Source organism: Antedon bifida, chromosome 1 (genome assembly GCF_963402885.1).
Source record: "Antedon bifida chromosome 1, ecAntBifi1.1, whole genome shotgun sequence".
NCBI classification, from domain to species: domain Eukaryota; kingdom Metazoa; phylum Echinodermata; class Crinoidea; order Comatulida; family Antedonidae; genus Antedon; species Antedon bifida.
The window spans coordinates 14,875,027-14,900,466 of NC_136226.1; the positions used below are offsets into that span (position 1 = coordinate 14,875,027).

A 25,440-nucleotide genomic window follows, 5' to 3' on the forward strand; every position below is an offset into this window, starting at 1 on the left:
GTATGTGAATGCTTATTTTCAGAACTTCATCATGATAAAAAAAAAATAATGTTGTATAAATACACTGTAATAGTTAAATATTAATAAGATCTGTTTATTTCATTACCATTGGATAGACTGTAATTTAACAATTTGTGCAAATAAAATGCTACTTGCCAAAAATATACAATATGAATTTTCATTTGTGTCAAAATAAATAATATAGGACATCTGCATATCAAGAGGATTACAGGTTTTGGGTGGCTTTTTCTCATTCTCACTCATCTTCTTGGATAATAAATTAAACATTTCAGTACACCACTGGGCAGTCTCTCTATGCCTGTGAATGAGTATATATGATGAAGGAATATCAATTTGCCACAGAGAGGGTGTTAAAGAGCTATCCAATTGAATTTGAAAAGCCCCTGTGGTCTAATGGTTAGGACATGTGCATATCAAGCAGAAGGTTCGATGTTCGAGGTTCGAACCTTTTTCTCATTCTCACAGATTTCTTCATCTTTATCGAAATTAATCAATTAATTATCAATATATCACTGGGTGTTTTATAATTTATTCTGTGCCTGTTTATATAGATACATATTATATATTACTGTACATGCACAGTACATGATGATACTGTATAATAGTCGATGCATACCCTCATTGCCAAATGGGTTCCGAAAAATTGTCAAAGTTTGTTGTCAACTAAGATCATCACATTCACAGAATTGCAGTGTGTTTGTACATGGATTAAAGAATAGAAGGATATGCATCGACAGTGACATCAAACGATTTTCCAACGCGCTTGCCTATACTAAAGCACTGCTGCCAATCAAACAAACACGCTCATTGAACTCTGTGTCTCTAACCGCGGCCCTCTGTAGAACGCTGCGAATCAACTGTTTTTTCAACATTTTTTAGACCAAAACGTAGCCATGTAGAAATTGTATGCGCAGTCTGAATGTTCTATTGACATGTCTGCGCCATAAAATGCTACTTTAAGGTCATAGAAACATTAGCGTAGATCAATCGTGGCAGATTTTGAACATGGCAAAATTAATGTTTTTTAAACCCAAAGGGTACTAAAATTTAAAAACAATTTGTATTTAATCTTTTAAGATCGTTTAATTTGAATTCAGAAAAGTTATATTAAATTCGTCGCATAAAGTTTTGTTTGTCGCTATAGCAGCTAGCGTTAAAAATATAAAAAATTAATCATTCCACCAAGATAAGAGCGCACGAAAGCATAGCCAACAAGGTTAAAGGTTGTTGAGCATGTGCAGTAAACAATATATTAGGCACGCGACTGTTTCGTTGTTAACGACGGTTAATTATACTGTGTTTATTTTGTAACATTGTGGGCGGTCCGTGCTCTGTAGGTTAGAGTCATGGAAGCTTTGATCTCAAACTGATGCATATCCTTCTATTCTTTAATCCATGGTTTGTACCACCACCGTCTATGTTTGCACTAATTACATTTATGTCCTTTTTATGTATACATATTTGCTTGCTTCATTTAAAGTACTGTGTTAATGGCTCCCATTAAGTTAACTGGTCTGTTCTTATACTTTTTAGAGATTTCTTGTTCAATCTGAGGACAAAATATGGAAAAAATTACTGTATATTAAAGTCAAAGGTACAGTAGTGCAATACAAACCATCTAATTTAATTGAACACAAATATTGTTTGAAGGTTTGCATGGTGAAATCAAATGTTGATATAAAGTTTGCAGTACATGACGTATATGTAGTTCTGGGAGAAAATCAACAGTTTTTTTAAGACCATTACAGTATATGTGGTGTACCACAAACTTTCAACAAATTGAACACAATTATTATAAATAATCACAAAGCATTTACTTTACACTAAAGGTAAAGGTGAGTCCAGTGTTCAAACAGTAGGTTAATGAACTGAGATCATTGTACTCTGTATACATGTGGCAGGGTGGCCAGTTTATTTCCACGCCGCCTTATCCTCTCTACTGTTTTCGACCAGGTACTCATTTACATCCGAGTGTACTGGGAGTTATTCTTATCAAGAATATATGAGTACATTACAGTACCACTCGGCTACTCAACTCCTTTACTTTACACGCAACTCGAAAATAAATTTGAAAAACGTACTTGTTGTTTTAGTTCTCTTGTTTTGGCCATCAAGATATCTAGTTTAGGTTCAAGTTTTCTCTGTTCTTCCAGAGAAGCTTGTCTTTTCTCCACTACTGCAACTTTACTTGCAATCATTTTTTCTTCATAAACAAGTTTTTCTTTTAGCGAGTCTGCAAGTCTATCAACATACCTAAAAGAGAAGGAATCTCTAATGTAGCTTGAAAAAATATAAATACAATCTGTAGACGAGAACTTCTAGTAACAGATGTAACTACAATTACACATTATCATAATGTAATTTCTTGTCTATTACTATTGTTAAAATTCCATTTTCTGTTTTATTTCAATGTTTGTACAGCACATAAGAGGCTATATGCACTATATAACAATTAACTATTAAATTGCAATCTAAATCCGAAATATAGTGGTGGTATGCCTCAATATGTCCATATATGGGCACATCACATTTTTTGTCACATAAAGTTTGATAGTGTAGACAGGGCTTAAGAAAATACTTTTTCATAAGGTGAGTAAACCAACCGTCGAGAGCTTTTAATCATTAAAAAGTGTTGAACAGTGGAATCACGAAGATGACCTAATACATCTTGTACCAAATTCAACATGCATGTAACATCATGAACTGTTTGCATCTGACATATAGAGGGTGCTCCTTGAAACTGATTGACAGATATAATGTCTACGTCTCCTCCCATTTCTTTTAATCTTTGTCGTAAGAAGAACTCAAGCTGAAATGAGTCAAGTTTAATATAAACAATTGCAATGATTTACAATTACATACACTAGCAAATATACCCTCTCTAGAGGGGTTTCAAATGTAGTTTAAAACATCATGTATCAGATTCATACTAGCCCTATACCCTCAGGATTACTTTAAGTTTCAGCTCGATCAGAACAATTTTGAGATTTTACCTTTTACCTTGACGATCTAACGAATGCAAAATCGTTTGTTCTTATACCAAGCTGCACCCACCAAGTCTGTGCGACCCCTAGTCTCTGAATAAAGCCAGACAGACAAAGACACGCAGAATTTTGGTGAATTATAGTAAGATTAGTAGTCAAATCTGTAAATTATTTTTTCTTTTCTTTGGTAATTTCTAACTGAATCAAATTGTTATTTTAGAGCTTTCATTTGAACTATTGTAGTAGTGAAAGATTTCCACTGGTTTTTATACATCTTTCACTGCTTATATAAAAAGTAACATAAAATTTATGTTACTTCTTGTATATTTAATATGGTTCAGGATGAGAACAATTAATTTGTGTTTCGGTGTCTTTTGTGATTATTGTTTTCATATTTGGACAGATTTTTGTAATTGTCAAAACGCTATGAAAATAGTAGTTTATAAAAGATGTAAAAGTAAAGGTAGGTTTAGAAATATTTTGTAATCTTTGACAGCAGGTAACTGAATTGGATTGTGTCATACCCTTTAATACATAGTAGCAGACATTTTACAACCTCTGATTAACAAACCTCTGAAAGTATGAATGAACTTACTTCTAGCATGTCATTCACAAATGCATTCCTTGTTTCTAAGTTATCAAGGAGGGTTAGAGCATCAGCACCTCTAGCAACACCATCATCTGTAGTTTTTAAATCACATCCTAAAGTAATACCACTAGTGTCTTCTCCCCAGTCGATTTTAGCTTCTTCCTAAAAATAAAAAAAATAATCTGATCCAATGGAGTGGAGTTGTGACTTAGTGGTTATGATGCTTGGCTACCAATCCAAGGGTCCTGGGTTGAAGTCCTGTCATGTCAGGATATTATTTTTCTAATGACAATAATGACAATTTACAACTCCACTCCTAAAGACTATTAGTAAGACTTTGTTTATGCATCAAATACAGAAAATACTGTATTAATAGAAAATATAGATTAGTGGGTGTCTTACATCAATACTGACAGTCTCATCAAGCGAGATACCAAAATCTATTTCTCCATCACCCCAATCAATCTGAAAAAAAAAGAGAGGTATAAAATGATGGAATGGAATTATTTGTCTATTTATAGACTAAAAATTTGCAAACTTGTTCTTCTCCTTAACGAGCTGCAATCCACCCACCAAGTTTGAAGACCGTGCAACTCCTCTCACCCCAACAGACAGTCAGTGAATTATAGTAAGATTTGTATATTATGCTTAGGAAGATATTAGGGAGGTTTCGTGTGCATGTGCGTGACCTATCCGTTTTCGTTATCGTATTCATATTTTATATATCGATGCACCAATAACGTTACAAATTATGTAAATATTCTGGGCCAGAGGCCTATATACCGTAGTTCCTCGGGTATAATCCCAACTCGAGTATAATCCCACCCCCGACTTTACGATTACCTTCGCACGCAAGCATATCCCCGGGCAAAGTCCCAGTGTATAATTTATCATTAGGACAGAGGTAGGCCTAGCTAGCTAGGCCGATGTCGATTTTTTAAAAGAAATTCTCACCAAAAAATAGAGTCATTTCTCTGAATTCGGCTGACTCATCAAACATTGGCCATCGTAAAGTTGAATACAACCTTAATATCATCGCCCCGATCATCGCGTTCTGCACATCATGCATTCGCCGTGTACATTCTGCCTTGTTTACACTACTGCATGCTTGATTACCATAAAAAAACACCGCCCTCTATACCGACCGGAGCAGTACTGTAGTTCGTGTTACATGCAACAACATGCGATTTGCACAGAGCTCGAGCGTGGGGAATCGGGAGAGACGGAGAACTCGTATGAGTTCATGTCGATATTATTTAGGAAGCCAGGCCTAGATCACATTTTAGGGTATTTTTTAAGTAGAAATATGGGAGAAAATCTATACAGTAGGCATAGGCCTAGACCAATTAGGCCGCCTAGGCCTAGATGACCTGGCAGTCTAATGTCTAGGCCTACATCGGAATATAGCTTTAGATAGCCTAAATCGTAGCCAGAAGAAATATTGTCATTTTCAGTTCATGCACCGGGAAATCCCCGGGTATAGTCCCACCTCCCAAATTCGGGAAAATTTCACGTACAAGGGGGGTGGGATTATACCCGGGGAACTACGGTATATATAAATAAATTCTCCATGCAAAGGGACAGAAACAGTTAAATAATATTTATTTAAGACATGTTACATTGTATAACAAATCATCCAAGTATATTAATATACCTCGTCTTCCTGAATATCTTTTTCTTCATCAGGCGCTATCAATTTAACCTCTTCTATTGATTTTGGTTCCTCACCTGTCCTCCAGCAATATACTGTAGTGTTACCATGCTGTAGCATGTAACGTAAAGTTGGGCAGATGGGAAACTTATCTAGTGCACCACTCTCCTGACTAAAATAAAACAGAATTAAAACTTGAATGTACGTCTTGTTTGGTTATCTAGTGAATCTAGTTTTAGCAAGGCTAACAACAGGACGCTAAGCCCGACTTGCCAAGATAGGCTATCATAATAGACTTTGAATGCAAAGGGTTTTGAATTAAATCAATCAAGTGTACAGATTATGCATGGTACCATTTTGCTAAACATGGAGGAAGCCAATTGTACAATCGAAATTCAGTCAAGCATTTAGAGGGTGGAAACTGACCAAGTCGCAACTAGAGGTAAAACCTTTGATTTGGAGCTTATAGTCCTGTTGTTTGATTGCCTTGGTTTTAGGAATGATTGTATAAAAATAAAATATTGAGAAAATTGAATTTTATGAGAATTGTTGATATTAAATGATGAAATCAAATCAGAATTCAGAATTAAGTATTATTAAATAGAATAAAATGTAAAAATTACCTTTCAACTGTAAATTGAACAAATGCCTCATAAAATTCAGAGACCTTGTCCAGCTTTTTGGTCTTTGACAGGATTTTATCATAGATGAGTGGTAAATCTGATACAAGTTGTGTTAGCTCAGTTTTAATTTTTTCTCCCTGAAATAAGAAAAAAACAGAAAATAAATTAGATCTTTCAAAATTGACTTTTCTTTTATTCCACAGTGGCCGTATTCACCATTCACACTTAGACTGAGGGAAACACTTACCCTTAAAATTAAAAAAAATCTCCTATGTAAGTGAATACAATTTAAGAGAAATACTATATATTGAGTTAACCCTTTCACTGCGTATACCCGGTACTACCGGGTATAAACAGACGTCGTTGAAATACGTATACACGGTAATACCGGGTATGGGCAAAACAATGATTTAATCGTATTTGCCTATAATATATAGCACCCTCTATATTTGTTCGATGAACTTGAATAGTCATTAAAACATTTTTCCAGCAAAAAAAACGGCCCTCTATAGTTTATATATTATCGTCTTGAAAATCATGCGCCCTCTATAGTTATATTATATATAGTATAGTATATATAATAGTATTCTATCTTGGAAAGTTGTTTTGAGTAGCGTAATGGCGGCCATTTTGAAAGTAACCAAAATTTACCAGCCCCAATAGGGCAACATTGTGTTTATCACAACACGCAAAAAAAAAATTCTGAAACAATAGTTAGTTTTTGTACTATAGTGAATTTTTGGAAAATGTCATTATTTTCACGATTTTGCCCCAAAACTTTGATTTGTGCATAATTTTTATAAAACAATAAAAATAATTCAATTTTTTTTTATATTTTTATTTGTTATACATATCTTCATCAATATCCAGTTGGAAAAACATATTCCATAAGAATTTCTTATAGAAAATATAGTTTTTATTATTGATTCGATAAAAAACACGAAATCCAAAATACATGTAATGACGTCACATGACGTCATCAATATGCAAATGACTTTTTTTTTTATACCTAACTGTAGACTAACCCTTTGCCCATCACACACCACAAAAATAATTACACAATTATCTCAATTAGTATTTTTTTGCAATTTATTAAAATACCATATGTTTTTCTTAAATATATATTACGCACAGAGGTGGGAATAATGCTCCGCAGTGAAAGGGTTAAGTGAAATATTTAAGGGAAATGAGTGGTGAATATGGCCACTGATTGATAAGTTAATTTGTTTCTAACCTTGATTCCGAGCTTGTTACATGAGGACTTGAAGTCATCTTTAGCTGATGATGCTTGGCTTAGATAATCCTTCTCTTTTCTATCACATTCCTATCAAAATAAAATACATGTGTAGCTCTCATTTTATATATTTTAGTTGTTAATACTAACTAACATCTGAAATTACAACTTGATTATTTCTAGCTTAATTTAGTTTACTAAATAAAATCATTTTTTCCCCATTACAGTAGTAAAGATATTTTTTTTAAAATAATAAACAGTATGCTTGTTTCCTGTAAACTTATTTAAATTCATAGAAGGGACAGGAACGATGGCAGAAGAGGTGGTGGTGTTCTTTTCCTAGCTTCTAATCAGTATAAGTCTAGACGTCTGGAGCACCTTGAGAAACCAAATATTGAAATCCTCTGGGTTGAAATTAAGCTAAGCAAGACAAAACGAGTGCTGGTTGCTGTTATTTACAGGCTACCCAACAGCGGAAGAGATGTCATGCTGCAACTAGCGCAATCAGTTGAAGATGCATCAGCCATGTATTCAAGGCATCATATTGTTCTTATTGGAGATCTGTTGTTTGTTGCCTACCATTTCTAAATTGTTTGAAAAAATTGTTTTTAACCATATTTCGACTCATGTTTCTCCTGCCATTGCTTCCTGTCAGCATGGCTTTGTAACTGGTAGTTCTTGTGAAACAAACCATGCCATCCTTTTGACCACAGTCTACGAAGCCATTGATGACAGGAAGCAATGTGACATTATTTACACAGACTTTTCTAAGACGTTCGATCTTGTTCCTCATAATTTACTCTTATTAAAATTACAACGTTTTGGTTTTCATAATGATTTTATCTCCTGGTTTCGTAGTAATATCTTAATGGTAGGTTCCAGAGAGTGGTCATTGAGGATATATCCTCTGAATGGCTTCCTATTCATTCCGGAGTCCCTCATGGATCGATTCTTGGTCCTCTCCTTTTCAATCTTTTTGTCAATGATATTCCCAAACTCTTTACCCACTCCAGATGTCTTATGTTTGCTGATGATGTTAAGTTATACAAAATTATTGGTAGTGTTGAGGATGCTGACAGGCTTCAGGTGGACTTGGACAAATTATGTTCTTGGGCAGCTTGGACGATTCGGCCCTGAGACGATTCGGCCCTGAGACGATTCGGCCCGGGACTATTCTGCCCACTTTTGGTGAGACGATTCGGCCCACTTTTGGGCCGAATCGTCTCACTTTGTGGGCCGAAACGTCTCACTTTAGACCAAATTCATATTCATTTTTTTTGGTATTTTTCCAGTTTTTAAAGGTGTTTAAGAATCCGTGTTTATTGATATTGACAATCTTGATATAATATATATAATAAATTACTAAAAAAACGTAATTTTATATTAAATTTATTACTTCGAAAACCTTGTTTATTTCGTGCATTCGCCAAGCGACCAACAGAGGGCGTAACTTGTTTACATCGTTCGCGTGACTAAAAAATGATCATTTTCGACAATGTTTACAAAATGTTTGCTTTATTGCATCTTTATCCCTAGTAGTACTACCCCATAGTCGCTCTGAAAATAAAGTTTGGGGAAAAAAGCTTATTTTATACTTATAAATGCATATCAAAGCCGATAAATTTAAGTGTGCCGAATCGTCCCGGGCCGAATCGTCCCGGGCCGAATAGTCCCGGGCCGAATCGTCCCAGGGCCGAATCGTCCCGGGCCGAATCGTCTCAGGGCCGAATCGTCCCGTTACCCTTTATGGGGTATGTCCCTCAATCCAGTAAAGTGCAATATCTTAACTATTACTTTGAAAAAGAACATTTTATTTCATAATTATTTAATTAATGACAATCCCATTAATAGGGTGCAATCGCAAAAAGATCTTGGTGTTTTTATCGATAGTTCCCTTTGTTTTTCTTTTCATATTGATTATCTTGTTGGCAAGTGCAATAGACTGCTTTGGCTTATGTGGCGTAAGTGTAAACATTTTGACAGGCAAACCAAAATCCACCTTTATTATTCAATTATCCATCCAATTCTCAACTTTAGTTCTGTTATTACCTCCGCCAAGGAGGTTATATTTTCACCCCTGTATGTTTGTGTGTGTGTGAGTTTGTGTGTTTGTGTGTGTGTCTGTGAACAGCCTGGAGGCCACAGTTTTTGATCTTTGACCCTGACCCTTCAAAATTTAACCACAATTATATGATGTGTCATTGATCATTGTGGCTAAGTTTGGTGAGAATCGGATAAAAACTGTGGTCTCTGGGCAGTAAAATAGTTTTTTGTTAGTTGTGACCTTGACCTATGACCTTTTCCCCTCAAATTCGAACTCGTCCGAGCTTTTGGGGCATAGATCATTGTTGCCAAATTTGGTGAGAATCGGATAAAAACTGTGGCCTCCAGGCTGTTCACAGACACACAAACACACACACACAAACATACAGGGGTGAAAACATAACCTCCTTGGCGGAGGTAATAATAAAAAAAAACCCTCAGCGGGACTTGAACCAGCGATCTCAACTGTGAGAGGCTGGATACATAACCATTACACCAAACTCTCATCCACAACTTTGAAGTGTGCAGTTAGCCTTTTTACACTTAGAACTAATAAAAAATATAATATATATATATTTTCCGGAGACATTTTATGTAGGGGAATTTTACAGTAGGCGGAGGTTTGTACTCTCGGAGTACCCTCTAGTTTTTATTTCTATTTCGAATTAACACAGTCAGTTCCGATATCAAATAACGCTATACGAGCAGGTTCAAAATGACAAAATGCGAAAATTAATTGCATCAAAGTGCTGATAATGGTGAAAAATAAGGAATTTTTAAAATGAAAATAATTCTTCAGAATGCACGATGACCCCCGATTTTTTTAACTTATTCGGGAAGCCATTGAGTTGTAGATATGAATACATGTACACATTGTACGTACAAAATGTTGTGACGTTATCAAATGGCCACACACAAAGTTTATTTTCTTTTTCGTCATATTTTATCACATTCAATAGAACGCATCTCTGTTATTTTGTACCCGATTTTCACTAAAATTTTAGTATGTGATTGCTCAATTAATTAACTTTCTCATGACTTGCCACTATTTTTATTTTGATGACATCATCACGCGTAAAAACTTGAATAACGTAGGTGGTGTAATTTCACCTTCGCCGTAAATTTGAATATCATACAGCTCTTCGGAATTGAAGGTTACCTTGATGATTATAATTTATTATGAAACTGATGAAATGTAGATATGAATTCATATAAAAATCAAGCCTATCGGATGTTGTGAAGTTAACATATGGCCAGAAAGTAGTTTTTTCATCTTTTTCGTCACAGTTATACAGCGCTTCTACGTGCCAAATTCTCTTCCAATTCTTATATTTATTTGCTCAATTCATTATCTTTCGAAATTGTCATCTTCGAGTTTATTTTGATAATTCCATCATACAAAAAATTAGAACATGATGTGTGTCCCGTAATTTCACCTATGCTACACTGTATATAGATATACATTATATACTGTACATATTATATATGGCATATAATAGGCACAACTCAGCACTAAGCGTATAATAGGATGGCATACATCAACATTTTCCGATCGTATGTTAACGTACGTGCAAGTAAAAAAAAATTAATTTCAGTAAAATGATAAAAATGATCACCTATAATTCGTCAAAGTGACGAATTAAATTCTAGTTTGATCTTGTTTTTTTGTATAAATGTGTTAATTCTTTGACTGTAACTTAGTTAGTAATTTTTATCTTAGAGTCCCTAGTCGTCGTCTTAGAAGAAATCATACTTTTCAAATGGTTTTATTAGTAGATTAAGCCAAACTTATAATTCTTTTACTTTAAGAAACCCTGAGTTAGATATCTTTAGTAATAATTTCCATAAGTTTCGCAACATTGTTAGTAGTTTAATATTTTTTATTGTATGTGTACGTGTTTGTCTGTGTTCCCTCCTGTAAGTGGTAAACCATGAGTTCACTGTTGGTTGGGAAATGAAATAAATAAATAAATAAAACTAGAGGGTACTCCGAGAGTACAAACCTCCGCCTACTGTAAAATTCCTCTACACTAAAAGGTTGTGGATGAGAGTTTGGTGTAATGGTTATGTATCCAGCCTCTCACAGTTGAGATCGGATAAAAACTGTGGACAGACAGACAGACAGACACACACACACACAAACATACAGGGATGAAAATATAACCTCCTTGGCGGAGGTAATAAATAAAAAGTGTGTTCAATATCTGCACATTTCCACACTGTAAAGCTTTGTCTACACTATCAAACTAGCTTGACAAAAAAAGTGTGATGTGCACAAATATGACAGTGATATACCCAAATATTGTAGTGATATGACATCATCATGTCCATATATGGGCACATCACATTTGTCACATATAGTTTGATAGTGTAGACAGAGCTTTTAAAACAGTTTTAAAATACATACCGTTTGTAGTTGTTTACATTTGGATATAGCTTTTTTAAGTGCAGGAATCTCGTAATTGACATTCTGAGACAGAAGATGAGCCGATTCTGCAAGGCATAGATTATCCTGTTCATATATTGATACAATTTCCTGCCAATCCTATAAAAAACATAACATAACATTTGTTATATAAAATCATGCATTCAATATTCATCAGATTTTAAAGCCTTTGGAAATAATTATGCGAGAATTTACAAATTTTTCCAAAAATGGATATTATCACATAATTGATGAGGTCCACTAGGTAGGAAGGACTAATACAAACACAAATAACTATACATTGTGCATACTTTGTTTAACTTATTTAGGCCTACTTTATTTCAACAGCAAATAACTCGCCAATTAAAGAGTGGATCAACTATATCATGATAGTTTGATTAAAAAAGTGTGATGTGCCCAAATATGATAGTGATCTGCTCAAATATGGTAGTGATATGACATCATCATGTCCATATATGGGCACATCACTTTTTTTTAAACATAAAGTTTGATAGTGTAGACAGGGCTTAAATCTTGTTTAAGGGTTATGGAGCGAAGTAGAAACAGTCATGAATTACAACCAGTAATGAACAGCTGTGGACCTTGCGTGCATGTTAACCACCAAGCTACTTTTTACCTTCATGCGTTGTGAGGAGTAACGTCCAAATATGTTCTTTGTGTTAGATTCTGATACTTTCAATAATTCGACAATCTTTTTACAATGGAAATAATTAATATCTAGAAAAAATTAAAAGAAAAAAAATCAGTCTAAAAGATGTTCATTTTGTGTTTTTTTAATTCCATATGCATCCAACAGCGAGTAACTTGCCAATTACAGGATGGATAAACTATTTTAAAAATTATTATTTTTTTATAATATAAACTAAGTCCCACTTTAGGCACAGGGAGTGGAGTTGGAAGAGCTGTGAGACACTAGGTCAGGAATGAACCCTGGAAACAACCACAGGACATGTAGATCTAGAATTTTTCCATTCTACCGGGCTTCGTATTAATTTTTATTTTATCACAATCTGGGCATTATTTATATATATTATTTGAAAATTAAGTTGTGATAATAATTCTGTATAAAGCTCTGTCTACACTATCAAACTTTATGTGACAACAAAATGTGATGTGCCCATATTATGGAAATGATGTCATATTACTACCATATTTGGGCACATCACACTTTTTTTGTCCAACTAGTTTGATAGTGTAGACAGAGCTTAAGAATACTTGCATGTTCCAACTACTAGCTGTTTGATCTCATCAACTTCTGGCATATCTTGAATCGCATGATTAATCTTCTGACGAACAGACAGCGCCACCGAAGTCCATTTAGGTTGAACATGTCTACGATCAATCAGCCAATCTAAATAAAATAAATAAAATGGAAATTTATAAATTCTTGCAGGAAAGTAAATAAATTAAAATGAAATAAGAATACATTAATATCATATTTATTATTTTTGAATTTCTGTCTCTTTCAATCCACATTTGTGATAGCTTTCGCATTTACCCCAGTTCCATACTTTGCCTAGGCTTTGATGCCATTCATGTTTTCTGTTATATTATTTCGGTTGTGTACATTTTTATCTTTTTCTAAATTTATATTTTATAACGAGACAATCAATTTCCAAAAGGATTAATTTAAGAAAATTTTAATAATATGAAATATACACTTACCAAGAAGCTTATTCGATGAAATATCAATAGGAAGGTTATCTGCACTTGAGTCAGACATTGTTGTGTCAACTTGCTACATAGGCTGGTATGGAATAATATACATCAATCAATAAATTATTATATTTTAGTATTTACTAGGCCTACTACTGGACTTATTAATAAATAGGCCTAACTAGGCCTAGGCCTAGTATAGTATGTAATAATACTACTTGTTCCTGCAAAAAGCACAATTGTTTGTAGTAGTAGTGTACAAAATGGAGGCGTAAAGTAAAGTGGTTGAAAAATAAAAACATTGAAAAAAGTGACTACCCTGGTAATCAAAATTTAAATGTTAAAAAATGTAGGGCGAAACGACCTCAACAACAAGCTTCTGCTCAGATTTGTGATCCTTCTATTTCGGTTAGCTAGGCCGAATACAGGTCAACCCGTACCCATGCCAACTCGTACCCACCAACTTGTACCCAAATTTTGGCTTACTCGTACCAAAAATTTTGGCTCACCCGTACCCATCATTGGCTGACCCGTACCCATCATTGGCTGGCCTGTACCCAAGTTTAATGCTATTTAAAGTAAGTACCTGTCAACTGGTTTAACCAAAAAGTTAACATTGATTTATTTAATATTTATATTACATTTAAACCCAGTTTTATTAAATTTTTAGATACCAATCATATGTTCGATATTATAATGGCAAAAACTATTGACCTAAAAATTATAATAATATCTACAGACTCGTACGAAAAAAGCACAGCTTTCATCGTATTTGGGTACGTCGTATTTGGTCAAGTTAATACTTGAGGGTGCTGTTTTACATGGAAGATGTCAGTGGTCAGCTGTGCTGCATTCTATTTTTTTTCATTTATGAATAGTTATTAATCTAGTATTTACTACGAATAGTAGTACACGGAAATTTAAATACCCACTAGTCTGTGATGATGAAAACTTGAATTATTAAAAGTAAACATGAATATCTTTTATACATAATTTGTATTTTCATTTTATTTTACAGATAATGATTTTTGAAAATCGTTTTAAAACGAATGGTTTTTGTTGTTTTGTTTTGCAAGTTTTGGAAAATATTAAACTGTTTTAACATTTCGAAAATATTTAATACATTTTTAAGTAGTCACTCGTATTTTAAAATCACGAAACTATTTAAGTGGATACCAGCCTCATTGCTGCTATGAGCATTTAGTAGTAGATTATATTATTGCCGTTTATCTAATATACAATGACGGATGTGAGAATAATAATAAAAGGTAACCTCCAATAATTTAACATTTAATTACAAACGACGACATTTGCTGTTATTACGTTTTCATTTTATAATGATTATTACTGTATTATTATGTCTTAAAAACCGAAATAAATACTACTAAAACTTTAAAAAAATCATCTTATCGCTGACAGATACGTGTAGGTAGGCCTTCAGAACGTTTATATTATTTTAGTATAAAATAAGACGACATTCGTTGCCATGGAAAAACGATCGTAGTTCATTTGTCTTATTTGACACATTATAGAATGCGCATTTTTTTTTAAAAAAGGGAATCCCTCGTCAGCAAAAACACGTAGCTGTAAGTTATTGAGGAAACATCTACCAAAAATGTTTAATTACCGTAAACAAACAGATAATTTTACTGAATTATTTAAGAAAAAAATAAATAGAAAACGATCATACGCCACATTGCGTTGTCTATTTTTTGACACACTACAAATGGACCCGTACAAATGCGTTTTTTTTAATATTAAAGAGGAATCCCCATTCAGCAAAAACACGTAGCTGTTATAGAAGAAAATCTGCCAAAATGTTTAATTGCCTTACAGTACGACAGTACGTGTATATGATCATTTCACTGAATTATTAATAAATAAAATATATGGAAAACGATCATACGTCATTACTGAGTCGTCTCTTTGACGCCCTATAAATGCATGTTTTTTATAATAAAAGGTTAATCCTGGTCAGCAAAAACATGTAACACGAAATCTACGAGTAATTCGACCCCATAGCCCTGCAGGCTTTTTGCTTAAAACAGGGCGTTGTTAATTCAACCAATTTTAAATATACCAATACAATAGAAATAATAATTACTTGATCGAATGTAATCAGGGAAGATAATTAGAATAAAATAGATAATTAGAATAAAATAAAAGAATAAAAATTGTAAAAAAGAAAAAAAGTATAAAATTATACGTTGTTGGTACTTTACCTGGGCTTAATTGAATTGTAATACTATTACTAACAATACAACAGTTAAATTATTTTTACTCGGGGTACCCGAGTCTTTTCTCCTCCATCTGGACACTATTGAGTAAAAAGTGCGATTTTTAAAGTACTACTCGTCCCTTATTAGTTGTAGTATTGAGCTGGGATTTGGCATGAATATACTACAGGGACATGTCCTCAAATCTATAGAGCCGGATTTTTAAATTTCAAACCGGATGCAGCCATATGACGTCTCGAAGATGGTACCATTATAGCCGTATTTGGTAGGTTATTGATGTGTATGTGATGTCACATCCCGTCTTATGACGTCATTACAGCTTCATTTGCTGTACCCTGAGTATCGCACATTCGTGCTTTTTTGTTAATTAATTTGTTTAATTAAGAAGCCACAATGTGTGACACACACCCACAGCGTTACGTTGTTATATGCAGCTTCTTGGCGTAGTGGTTATCACGTTTGCTTAACACGCAGAAGGTACCTGGTTCGAGCCCGGGGCGAAACCTTTTTTTCTTAAACTTTATGGTGAAAAGTACTGTATACGCAATATGATAATTATACACAGTATATCTTATTTTTTTTATTTTTTTAAATACTTATTTTGTGTAATCGGTAATTATCACTTTTACACATGTTTATTTTGCTTTGTGCTTATTACCATATTTATTTGTAATTTAAATGGATTAAAAAACTTTGTGTAACCCACATTTTTAGTGTAAGAGGTTTCGTAGTGTAGTGGTTGTCAAGTCTGCTTAACACGCAGAAGTTCCCGGTTCGAGCCCTGGCGAAACCTATTTTTCTTTAACTTTATGGTGAAATATACTGTATACGTAATATGATATAGAGTATATTTCGTTTTATTACTCGGGGTATCTGAGTCTAGGACTCTCTCATCTTTTCCTCTTCTTCTTCCATCTGGACACTATTGAGCAAAAAGTGCGATTTATAAAGTACTACTCCTCCCTCGTTGTAGTATTGAGCTCGGATTTAGCATGAATATACTACAGGGACATGTCCTCAAAGCTATAGAGCCGGATTTTTTAATTTCAAACCGGATGCATCCATATCACGTCTCGAAGATGGTACCGTATAGCCGTATTTGGTAGCGCGGTTATTGATGTGTATGTGACGTTACATCCGGTCTTATGACGTCATTACAGCTTCTTTCGCTTTACCCCGAGTATTGCACATGGTGTCAGATGAAATCGGTCGCGCTTGAAATCGGTCGCGTTTGAAATCGGTCGCGATAAAATCAACTTCCGGTATTTTGTATGGCGCGCCGCTAGAGCTATACTTTTGATTATATCGGTCGCGTTTGAAATCGGTCGCGCTATTTTGTATGGATCGAGCGCGCGAGCGGGATATACATTTTTCGTTTATATAGATTTAATTGATATTTTTGCATCATTACACGGAATATAGTAAAAGACGCGGTGGGCGTTTCATAGAAACTAGCGGCGGCTCAACTTGTCGGCGGCCCAAACGGTCATATCTTAATAAATATTTATTGTCAACTATTAAATTTTTTTTTTTTTTTGTATTTCACAGGTCTCGGAGAAGGACTGTGTCTGTTCAAAATGGCCATTTCTAAACACGTTTAAATATTATATTAGGCATATAATAATTTACCTCTATTTATATGTACTGTAAATAATATATTATATAGAGAATATACGTCTGTCGTGTCTTTTATTATGCAATGCAAACAATTACGTATGGTTTTAGGATATTAATAAAATATATAGATAATACATTGAGGTATAAAAATAGATATGCCGTTATAAATCAATCTACCGGCCTACAGTAGGACTATGATGTACAATGATAGATGTGAGAATAATAATGTATGGATAATAAAGGTGGACACGATTCTCAAAGAGGTAATCTGCACTGATATTTAAACATTTATATTTACGAACGGGGTATGAATGTGAGACACTGAGTTGCACTTACTTAATTATTTACATTAAATGATTATTATAAATGAAGAAATAAAAGATATTCAAATTAAAATCTATAGTATCGCCGACGTATATACGTAAATTATATATAAATCATACTGTCAAATTATAGAAAAAGTGCTTTATTCGGAATTATTATGGATAAGCAAGCCTGTGAACTACAGCGATTTTAATTGCTTTTGCTTATCCTTGCCTCCTTAGATTTCCACGTGTCTTGATTTGGTTACCTTTTTGTTTTAAATGTATTTCGATTTTAAAGGCTAAATAAAGAAAGAATGAATGAATGAATGAATGAATGAATGAATGAACATGATCTCATAATCGCGTCGAGCATCTATAGCTCATTGGATCGTTTAACAAAAACACGTGCAGGAGGCCTATAGACGTTTCAAACGTATGGATGGTTATTAGTAATAGACGTCATCTTTACCTCGCCATGGACAACGATCGTACTTTTGTCCATGATTTGACACACTAACAAGTGCGTGTTTTTTAAAAAGGGGAAACCCCTTCAGCAAAATAACGTATTGTTAGAGGAAACAGCTGTACTGCACGATCACATTTTACTAAAATCTATTTTAAACATTAGAAATAAAAATATACACGTAATTTGCCTCAACAATAATCATTATACACTTAATATTATCCTACATAACGGAGAAATAAAATAGAAATAAAAATAAGGTGATCGAATAGTATGTTGTTAACGACATGGATATGATATAATCTGTCACAGTATGCATAAGTATAAAAATGGATACGCTGGCTTTACGGGCTATATTGTAAAAATTATTGTTTTTAAATAAATTGTTCTCTTTTACGTAATTGTTTGCATAATAAAAGACACGACAGACGTATATTCTCTATATAATATATTAATTACAGTACATTATAAATAGAGGTAAATTATTATATGCCTAATATAACATTATGCCTAATATAATATTTAAACGTGTTTAGAAATGGCCATTTTGAACAGACACAGTCCTTCTCCGAGACCTGTGAAATACAAAAAAAAAATTAATTTAATGATTGATAATAAATATTTATTAACCAAGTAAAAAATATCCACATAAATAATCTAGTTCCTAAAAAATATCAATTATAAACGAAAAATGTACTGTATATCCCGCTCTAGCAATGCATCCCGCTCGATCCATACAAAATAGCGCGATCGATTTCAAACGCGACCGATTTCATCAAAAGTATAGCTCTAGCGGCGCGTCATACAAAATACCGGAAGTTGATTTTATCGCGACCGATTTCAAACGCGACCGATTTCAGACGCGACCGATTTCATCGTAAACCTTGCACATTCGTGCTTGTTTTATTAATTAATGTTCTCTTATGTAAATAAAAAAGACACATCAAACATACGTTTATAAAACTATAATACTACATTTAAATAAATGTTAACAAATACTGTATATGCCTAATTAAACGAAGTTTACAATCAAATCAATGGTCATTTTTATTAGCACACATTTCACCGAGACCTGTAAAATAAAAAAACAATTTAAATATAAAAATATTCATACGGCAAAAGCATACCACTAGTTTTGCGCCGATCAAATCATTACAAGTAATTATTCAAATCGGGTACGAGTAGGCCAAATAATGGGTACGAGTAAGCCAAAAATGGGTACGGGTAAGCCAAATAATGGGTACGACTACGAGTAAGCCAAATACTTGGGTACGAGTAAGCCAAATATTTAGGTACGAGTTGGCATGGGTACGGGTTGGTTTGGGTACGGGTTAGCCAAAGTGGGTACGAGTTGACTAACTATTTGGGTACGGGTTAGCCAAGTTGGGTACGAGTTGGCATAATGGCATGGGTACGGGTTGGTTTGGGTACGGGTTGACCAGCACCCAGCTAGGCCTAGGCCTACCTACACTACAGGCTACAAACAACAGAGAGAGGCCTCTGTCAGTGCAATAAACAATACTTTGGGTTATTACTAAAAGGTACTACATGTACATTGAATAAATACTGAATATATGTTGCTGAAAATAATAAATGAAGTACAACTAACCCGTTTAAAAATCTGAGGAAATCTGTGCCATATGTTGTTCACTAATATGGTGTACGCGATGACGAACGAGAGATGTCTTCTTATCATACAGAATACGGTTATGAATATTCATTTGATAAAGAACTGAGAAAGAATTTCCAGTGTACGTGATGGTCAAATCGCGAGTCATGCAGCATGTATGCCTCCATGATTAATAGGTCCATGTTCACAGTAGGCCTAAATCAATGAAGCTACTGCAATAACTAGATAATAGCCAATTATTTACATTTAATGAAAATCATTGATAAAATAATGAAAAGCTATTTCATACCAGTAACGTTTTAATGAATTTATTTACTAAAAACGAGGAAAAACACATTATTATACAAACTGAAATATAAATATTATGATTTGTTGTTCGGCGGCCTGATATTCATGATTTCAATTTATTAATTTAATGACAAAATTATATATAATGACAATTAATAGGCTCCTAGGCTAGTTAGGCCCAGTGAGTATAAGGGCTGGCCGACCCAGTACATCGTGGCGTGAACATGAACATGCATTTGATGTTTTTTTTTTTGTCTTATGTAGGATCGACCCACTTTTATTTCTTCATCAATAAAATGTTCGTTTACAATGCATGAGTAATGTAATGATAAAATACAATATAACTGACATTAAATAACTTTCAGTACATCTGATATCTCACTCCTACCATTGCATTTTATATATAATAAAGGAAAGAAGAAAAAAAATATTTTCCTCTATGTTATACACTCTTACACGTTTTTCAATCCTTAACAATGTACGTATAATTTACCACATAATTCTTTATTTTATAACTCTTTTTATCTCTTTCAGGCAATCAAAAAAAGTTATATTTGACTTTACCTAAATATCAATTATAAACGTTAATTTTATACCTTGCTAAATTGTTACGGTCCATAACTGACCACATTTTTTTTGCCTTTTCTTTATTTATTAAAAACTCACAATTGATTATACCTTCTAACTCAGCAGTGAACATAATGGACATTTTTTAAAGATGTATTGTCCCTTGAAACACAAAAAAATGAAGGTCAAAATATTCTAAATTTAAAATCGCCATATTCAATTCAATTCAATTCAAAGCAACATTTATTTTCTCCTTTCATATACAAAACAGATTTCAATGAACAATATATATGTAAACAAAATTTCGAAAGAAGAAGGTACACGCCCAGAAAGATGAAAAACACATCTTGTGGAGGACGTACCTATTACAGACACAGACAATGAAAATTTAACAAAAATATAAATGAAAAATAAAAAATAAAATTGACCGAGGAAAAGTTAATATTTGGAAATAAGGTGACTTTTAAGTTTAGATAAAAATGATTTGCTAGAAACAGAGTTTAAGATGGGGAGTGGCAGATCGTTCCAAAAAGTGGGTCCGGAATACCTAATGTTGTGTTGAAAGTGGTTGGTTTTATGGGTTGGAATATTTAATTTTGAACAAATACGGGTATGATGATAATGAATTGAAGAATTTGGAGTGAACATGGAGCAGAGATGTTTGGGAAGGTTAGAATTAATAGAAAAAAAGATGAACGAGCCTTGTTGGGTTAGATTGATATCGGAGACTTTGAGAAGATTAAGCTTTGAAAAAAGATGAGATGAATGAGACAGGGGTGGGGCGCCAGATATAACCCTGATGGCCTTTTTTTGAAGAGTTTGAAGTTTTTTAATACTGGAAGGATAAGAGTTGCACCAGACAATATTGCAATAGTTAAGATAAGGCAGGATGAGGGAGCAGTAAAGAATACGAAGAATGTTAGGGGGTAAAAAAGATGAAAGTCTAGTGATGATGCCAAGACTTTTGGAAATTTTATTCTCAACAAAATTGATGTGATTTTTCCATGAAAGTCGACTGTCAAGATGAACTCCTAAAAATGTAGCAGATTGGACTGAGGGAATATCATGATTGTTAATAGAAATGTTATAGTTTGCAGTATCAATGTTTTTAATTTTCTGAGGGGTCCCAAACAGGATGAAGTTACATTTTTTGTGGTTAAGAGAAAGTTTGTTAGCTGAAAAGTATTGAGACATGAGGGTCAGATTGGTATTAACAGTATTAAATAAGGTTTGAATATCAGGGTCAGAGTAATAAACAGTGGTGTCGTCAGCATATAGAAAAAAATTAAGAATTGAAGAAGAAAGATATATATCATTAATATATAAAATAAATAGGAGGGGCCAAGAAGAGAGCCTTGGGGGACACCACAAGTAACAGGGTTGAAGTTGGAGACAGAATTAGAATACTTGGTACATTGGAAACGATTGGTAAGGTAACTTTTGAAAAGATCATATGCGGGCCCTCTGATTCCATAGTGGGATAGTTTAAATAAAAGTATATTGTGGTCTATTGTGTCGAATGCCTTTGACAAATCTATAAAAACACCGATGGCTAGATGACCACTTTCAAATGCGTCAACAATTTTGTTTGTTAAGTCAATGAGAGCCATGGGTGTGTTGTGACCTTTTCTAAAGCCATATTGATTTTTGTGAAGAATGTCATGTTTTGAGATAAATGAAAATGTACGATCGTAGATTACCCTTTCTAAAGCTTTAGAGAAAATAGAGAGGACAGAGATGGGGCGATAGTTAGAGAAATCAGATTTGCTTCCAGATTTGTAGATAGGGGTAACGCGCGCAAACTTCATCCTGTCTGGGAAAACACCCTTTAATAAAGCAAGATTAAAAATATGGGTAAGTGGAAAAGAAATGAGATCGGCAATATGTTTGATGGGCTTGGTTTGGAAATCATCAATACCGGGTGATTTGTTGTTTTTAAAGGTAGAAATGATTTTAAAAACTTCGGCCTCATTGACTGGAGTAAAGAATATTGAGTTAGGGGTAGGGTTGGGTAAAAAGTCTTTAAATGATCTGTTACTATTGGGAATTTTATTAGCAAGTGAAGGGCCGATTTCAGCAAAATATTTGTTAAAGGCATTTGAAATTATATTGGAATCATTGGTCAACTCACCTTGAAAATTGAAAGAAGTATTTGTATGTGTATTATTTGATTTATTGAGCAGGGAATTAATTGATTTCCAAGTTGCCTTAATATCATTTTTGTGTTTGAGAAACGTTTTGTGAAAATGATTTTTTTTTGCAGCTTTAATTGTAGTATTTAATTTATTACGGAATTGTTTAAAGGCTGTTTCATTTTTTTGGGTGGGACAATGGATAAATTTAGAGTACAGTTTATGTTTGTGTTTAATTGAATTAAGTAGGCCATTAGACATCCATGACTTTAATTTATTATTTTTTTTTTCGTTTTTGAGGAGAGGAAAGTGTTTATCATATATTGATTTTAATATAAGTTCAAAGTGTGAATAAGCCTTATTTGGGTCATCAGTGTTAATAACATCAATCCACTGTTGGGTGGAAATTTCAAGACGAAAGTTTGCCAGTGAAGTAAGGTTAAATTTTCTAAAAGTATAGTTTTTATTAGGATTAAGATTAGGGAAGGAAGCGTTGAGAAGAGAAATATTGAAGACAGGAAGATGATCGGAAATGTCGCTATAAAGTAGACCACTTGTGTTTTGGTATTCAATCTGATTAGTAAAAATGTTGTCTAATAAAGTGGCAGAAGTTTTACTGATACGGGAAGGTCTATGGATACAAGGAAGGTAATTATTACTGAAAAGCGAGTTGATAAAATCACGAGCATTGTTGTCAGTATCGTATTTAAGGATATCGATGTTGAAATCTCCAAGAATGTAGACAATCTTGTTTTCTGTTGATAAAGAGGAAAGTACAGAGTCAAGTTCATTAGTAAATTGTTTAGGATCAAGGGAAGGCGGTCTATAAATGGTTCCAACAAGAATATTTTTAAGGTTGGGTCTAACAATTTCAATAAAGATAGATTCAGAAGTAGAGGGTTGCAGAGTTAGATCATTTCTAAGGAAAAATTCAAGGCCATCACGGATATATAAGGCAACCCCACCACCGTCTTTATGAGTTCTGTGGTTGGAAACAAAATGATAATTGGGTAGTTGGACTAAAGGGTTGTCATGTTTGAGCCATGTTTCGCTAACACCAATAATATCAAATTGGTGATTAACTATTTCAAGAAGTTGTTTGATTTGGTCAAGATTTTTTAAAATGCTTATAATGCATATCAAAGTAATATTAAAGTTATTCACTTTAAGTCGAAAATTCGAGCCAAAAGCAACAAGTTTACGTAATTAACAGGTAAATTAGTTTGATTACATTTCGTCTGGAAAAAATCGTCGCGAGCGAAAGTAAACAAATATTTCAAACCATGAGAGTACGCATTATGCATATGCTAATTAGGATTGTTTATCCTATCCTAAGGTATTTTCACACAGATCGTGAGGAAGTTTTATGATTATGCATACAGAGTAGCCAAACAAGCGCGTTTCATTATGGGATATGTTTTGATCGAAAACTTTGACTGGAAGTCAAAGTTATTTTTTTAACAAAAAAACGTCTGTATTTCAGTTAAATGATTTTTTTTTCGACAAATTTTTGGTGATAGTTAATAACTATTATGATACTTCAAAATGACCCACCTTTTTTCGAAATCTGTTATTTTTTATTTTTTTGGAATGAGTCAAAGGACAATACATCTTTAACAAGTCCTAGTCTATGTTTGACTTTACTTTTATAAACACAGTTAAAATGGAAAATATTTCATTAATTTTGACATCATATTTTTCAAGTAGCCTACAATTTTCTCCCATGTAACTTCCTGAGTAAATGCAAAACATGTTTTCAGCATAGCGCAACATTTTACCCAGCAATGTTTTACTTCTTTGCATGTAAATAACATATGCTTTTCATTTTCAACCTCCTCATTACAATATTCACAATAATTACTGTTTGACAAATTCCATAATTTTAGCTTACACTTAGTTGGTAAAATTTTATGTAGCAACTTAAAATTAAAGAAAGCCACTCTTTTTATGTGCAACATACTCTTAACTTTGTTTTTCCAACATAGATTCCAGTCAATAAAACAATTTTGAAGTTGGTTTTCCCATTTATCTTGTGCTTTTGGTATGCACGCTTTATATGCTACATCGGTAAAAGTGGAATAGAAGTGTTTGACAGTTGTATAATTTGAAGTAACATTAACATTTTTCTCTATTGTATCAACCTCTTTATGTATATAACAATAGGGTTTCTCAACCACTATAACTTTCCAGCTTCTCGTAATAGCGTCAATTAGTACCATATAATTATATTAAAAATGCATTTTCCCTTCGTTTCAACAGTGGAGTTATTTCATTAATATGCTTAAATCTAGACTTAACCAAAATATCTCCTACTGTTTTTATACCTGAATTCACCCAAGATTTACAGAATAGTGATTTTTTGTTATGCATGACACATATATTCTCCCATAACCTCTGAGTTTTTATTTCACATATACATTGAGGTTTTTTAGCATAAATATTATTAAACCGTATGCAGGTTTAAGCATATTTATATAGAATGTATTTACATATTTGAGTGCATTGTGCTTCTCAAAGTTTGCTTCCGTCATACTTAATGTATAATCAATTGGATATAAATTGTATAATGGAATACGGTACATTTCCACTTTCCTGGATCCGGGCTTAGTAAACGTTTTACCCAGCCTAACTTTAAAGATTCAATCATAGAGTTAAAGTCAATCATTTTAACGCCACCATTTTCAATGTTTTGTATCAGAGCATTTGTTTTTTGTGAAAATTAGTTTTATCAATGGTCTAAAACGTCTCCAACTCAGCTCCTCCTACGTAGTTTCAGATTTATAAATATGATGTTTAACATACTTACAAATATTTAGGCCTAACTTAAACTTGCTTTAAAAAATTGGGTATTTTGATTATTATTGAACAATAATTACCTACCGAAAAGGTGGGTGATTCCCACGAAAGATAAAAAAAAAGATTTTCTAAAATTATGCCTAGCATAAATGCTAGAT

The 25,440-nt window shown here is 33.4% G+C and overlaps 1 protein-coding gene across 2 annotated transcripts; it reads right to left on the reverse strand.

Annotated features, from left to right (window-relative positions):
- Positions 1-73: 73 nt before the first annotated feature.
- Positions 74-19,563, reverse strand: LOC144843825 (CDK5 regulatory subunit-associated protein 3-like). Of its 2 annotated transcripts, XM_078700785.1 has the most exons (13): positions 19,479-19,563; positions 13,257-13,338; positions 12,811-12,942; positions 12,208-12,308; positions 11,553-11,690; positions 7,103-7,192; positions 5,869-6,005; positions 5,249-5,417; positions 3,997-4,059; positions 3,601-3,756; positions 2,625-2,830; positions 2,103-2,274; positions 74-1,570 (listed from the first exon to the last, which is right to left on the reverse strand). In XM_078700785.1, the coding sequence occupies exons 2-13, from the start codon at positions 13,312-13,314 to the stop codon at positions 1,496-1,498; spliced, it is 1,497 nt and encodes a 498-aa protein (XP_078556911.1). In that variant the 5' UTR covers positions 13,315-13,338; positions 19,479-19,563; the 3' UTR covers positions 74-1,495. The 2 variants fall into 2 exon arrangements, with proteins under 2 accessions (XP_078556911.1, XP_078556920.1); XM_078700794.1 differs by lacking the exon at positions 3,601-3,756.
- Positions 19,564-25,440: the final 5,877 nt, after the last annotated feature.

Excerpts from the sequence above, each read along its gene's own strand:
- LOC144843825 (XM_078700785.1), bottom strand. The coding sequence starts at position 13,314 with ATGTCTGACTCAAGTGCAGATAACCTTCCTATTGATATTTCATCGAAT. Across the intron at positions 12,309-12,810 it reads ACAGCTAGTAGTTGGAACAT|ATATTAATTATTTCCATTGT; the intron begins GCAAGTATTCTT and ends AATTTTTTCTAG. Across the intron at positions 7,193-11,552 it reads AATGTAAACAACTACAAACG|GAATGTGATAGAAAAGAGAA; the intron begins GTATGTATTTTA and ends TTATTTTGATAG.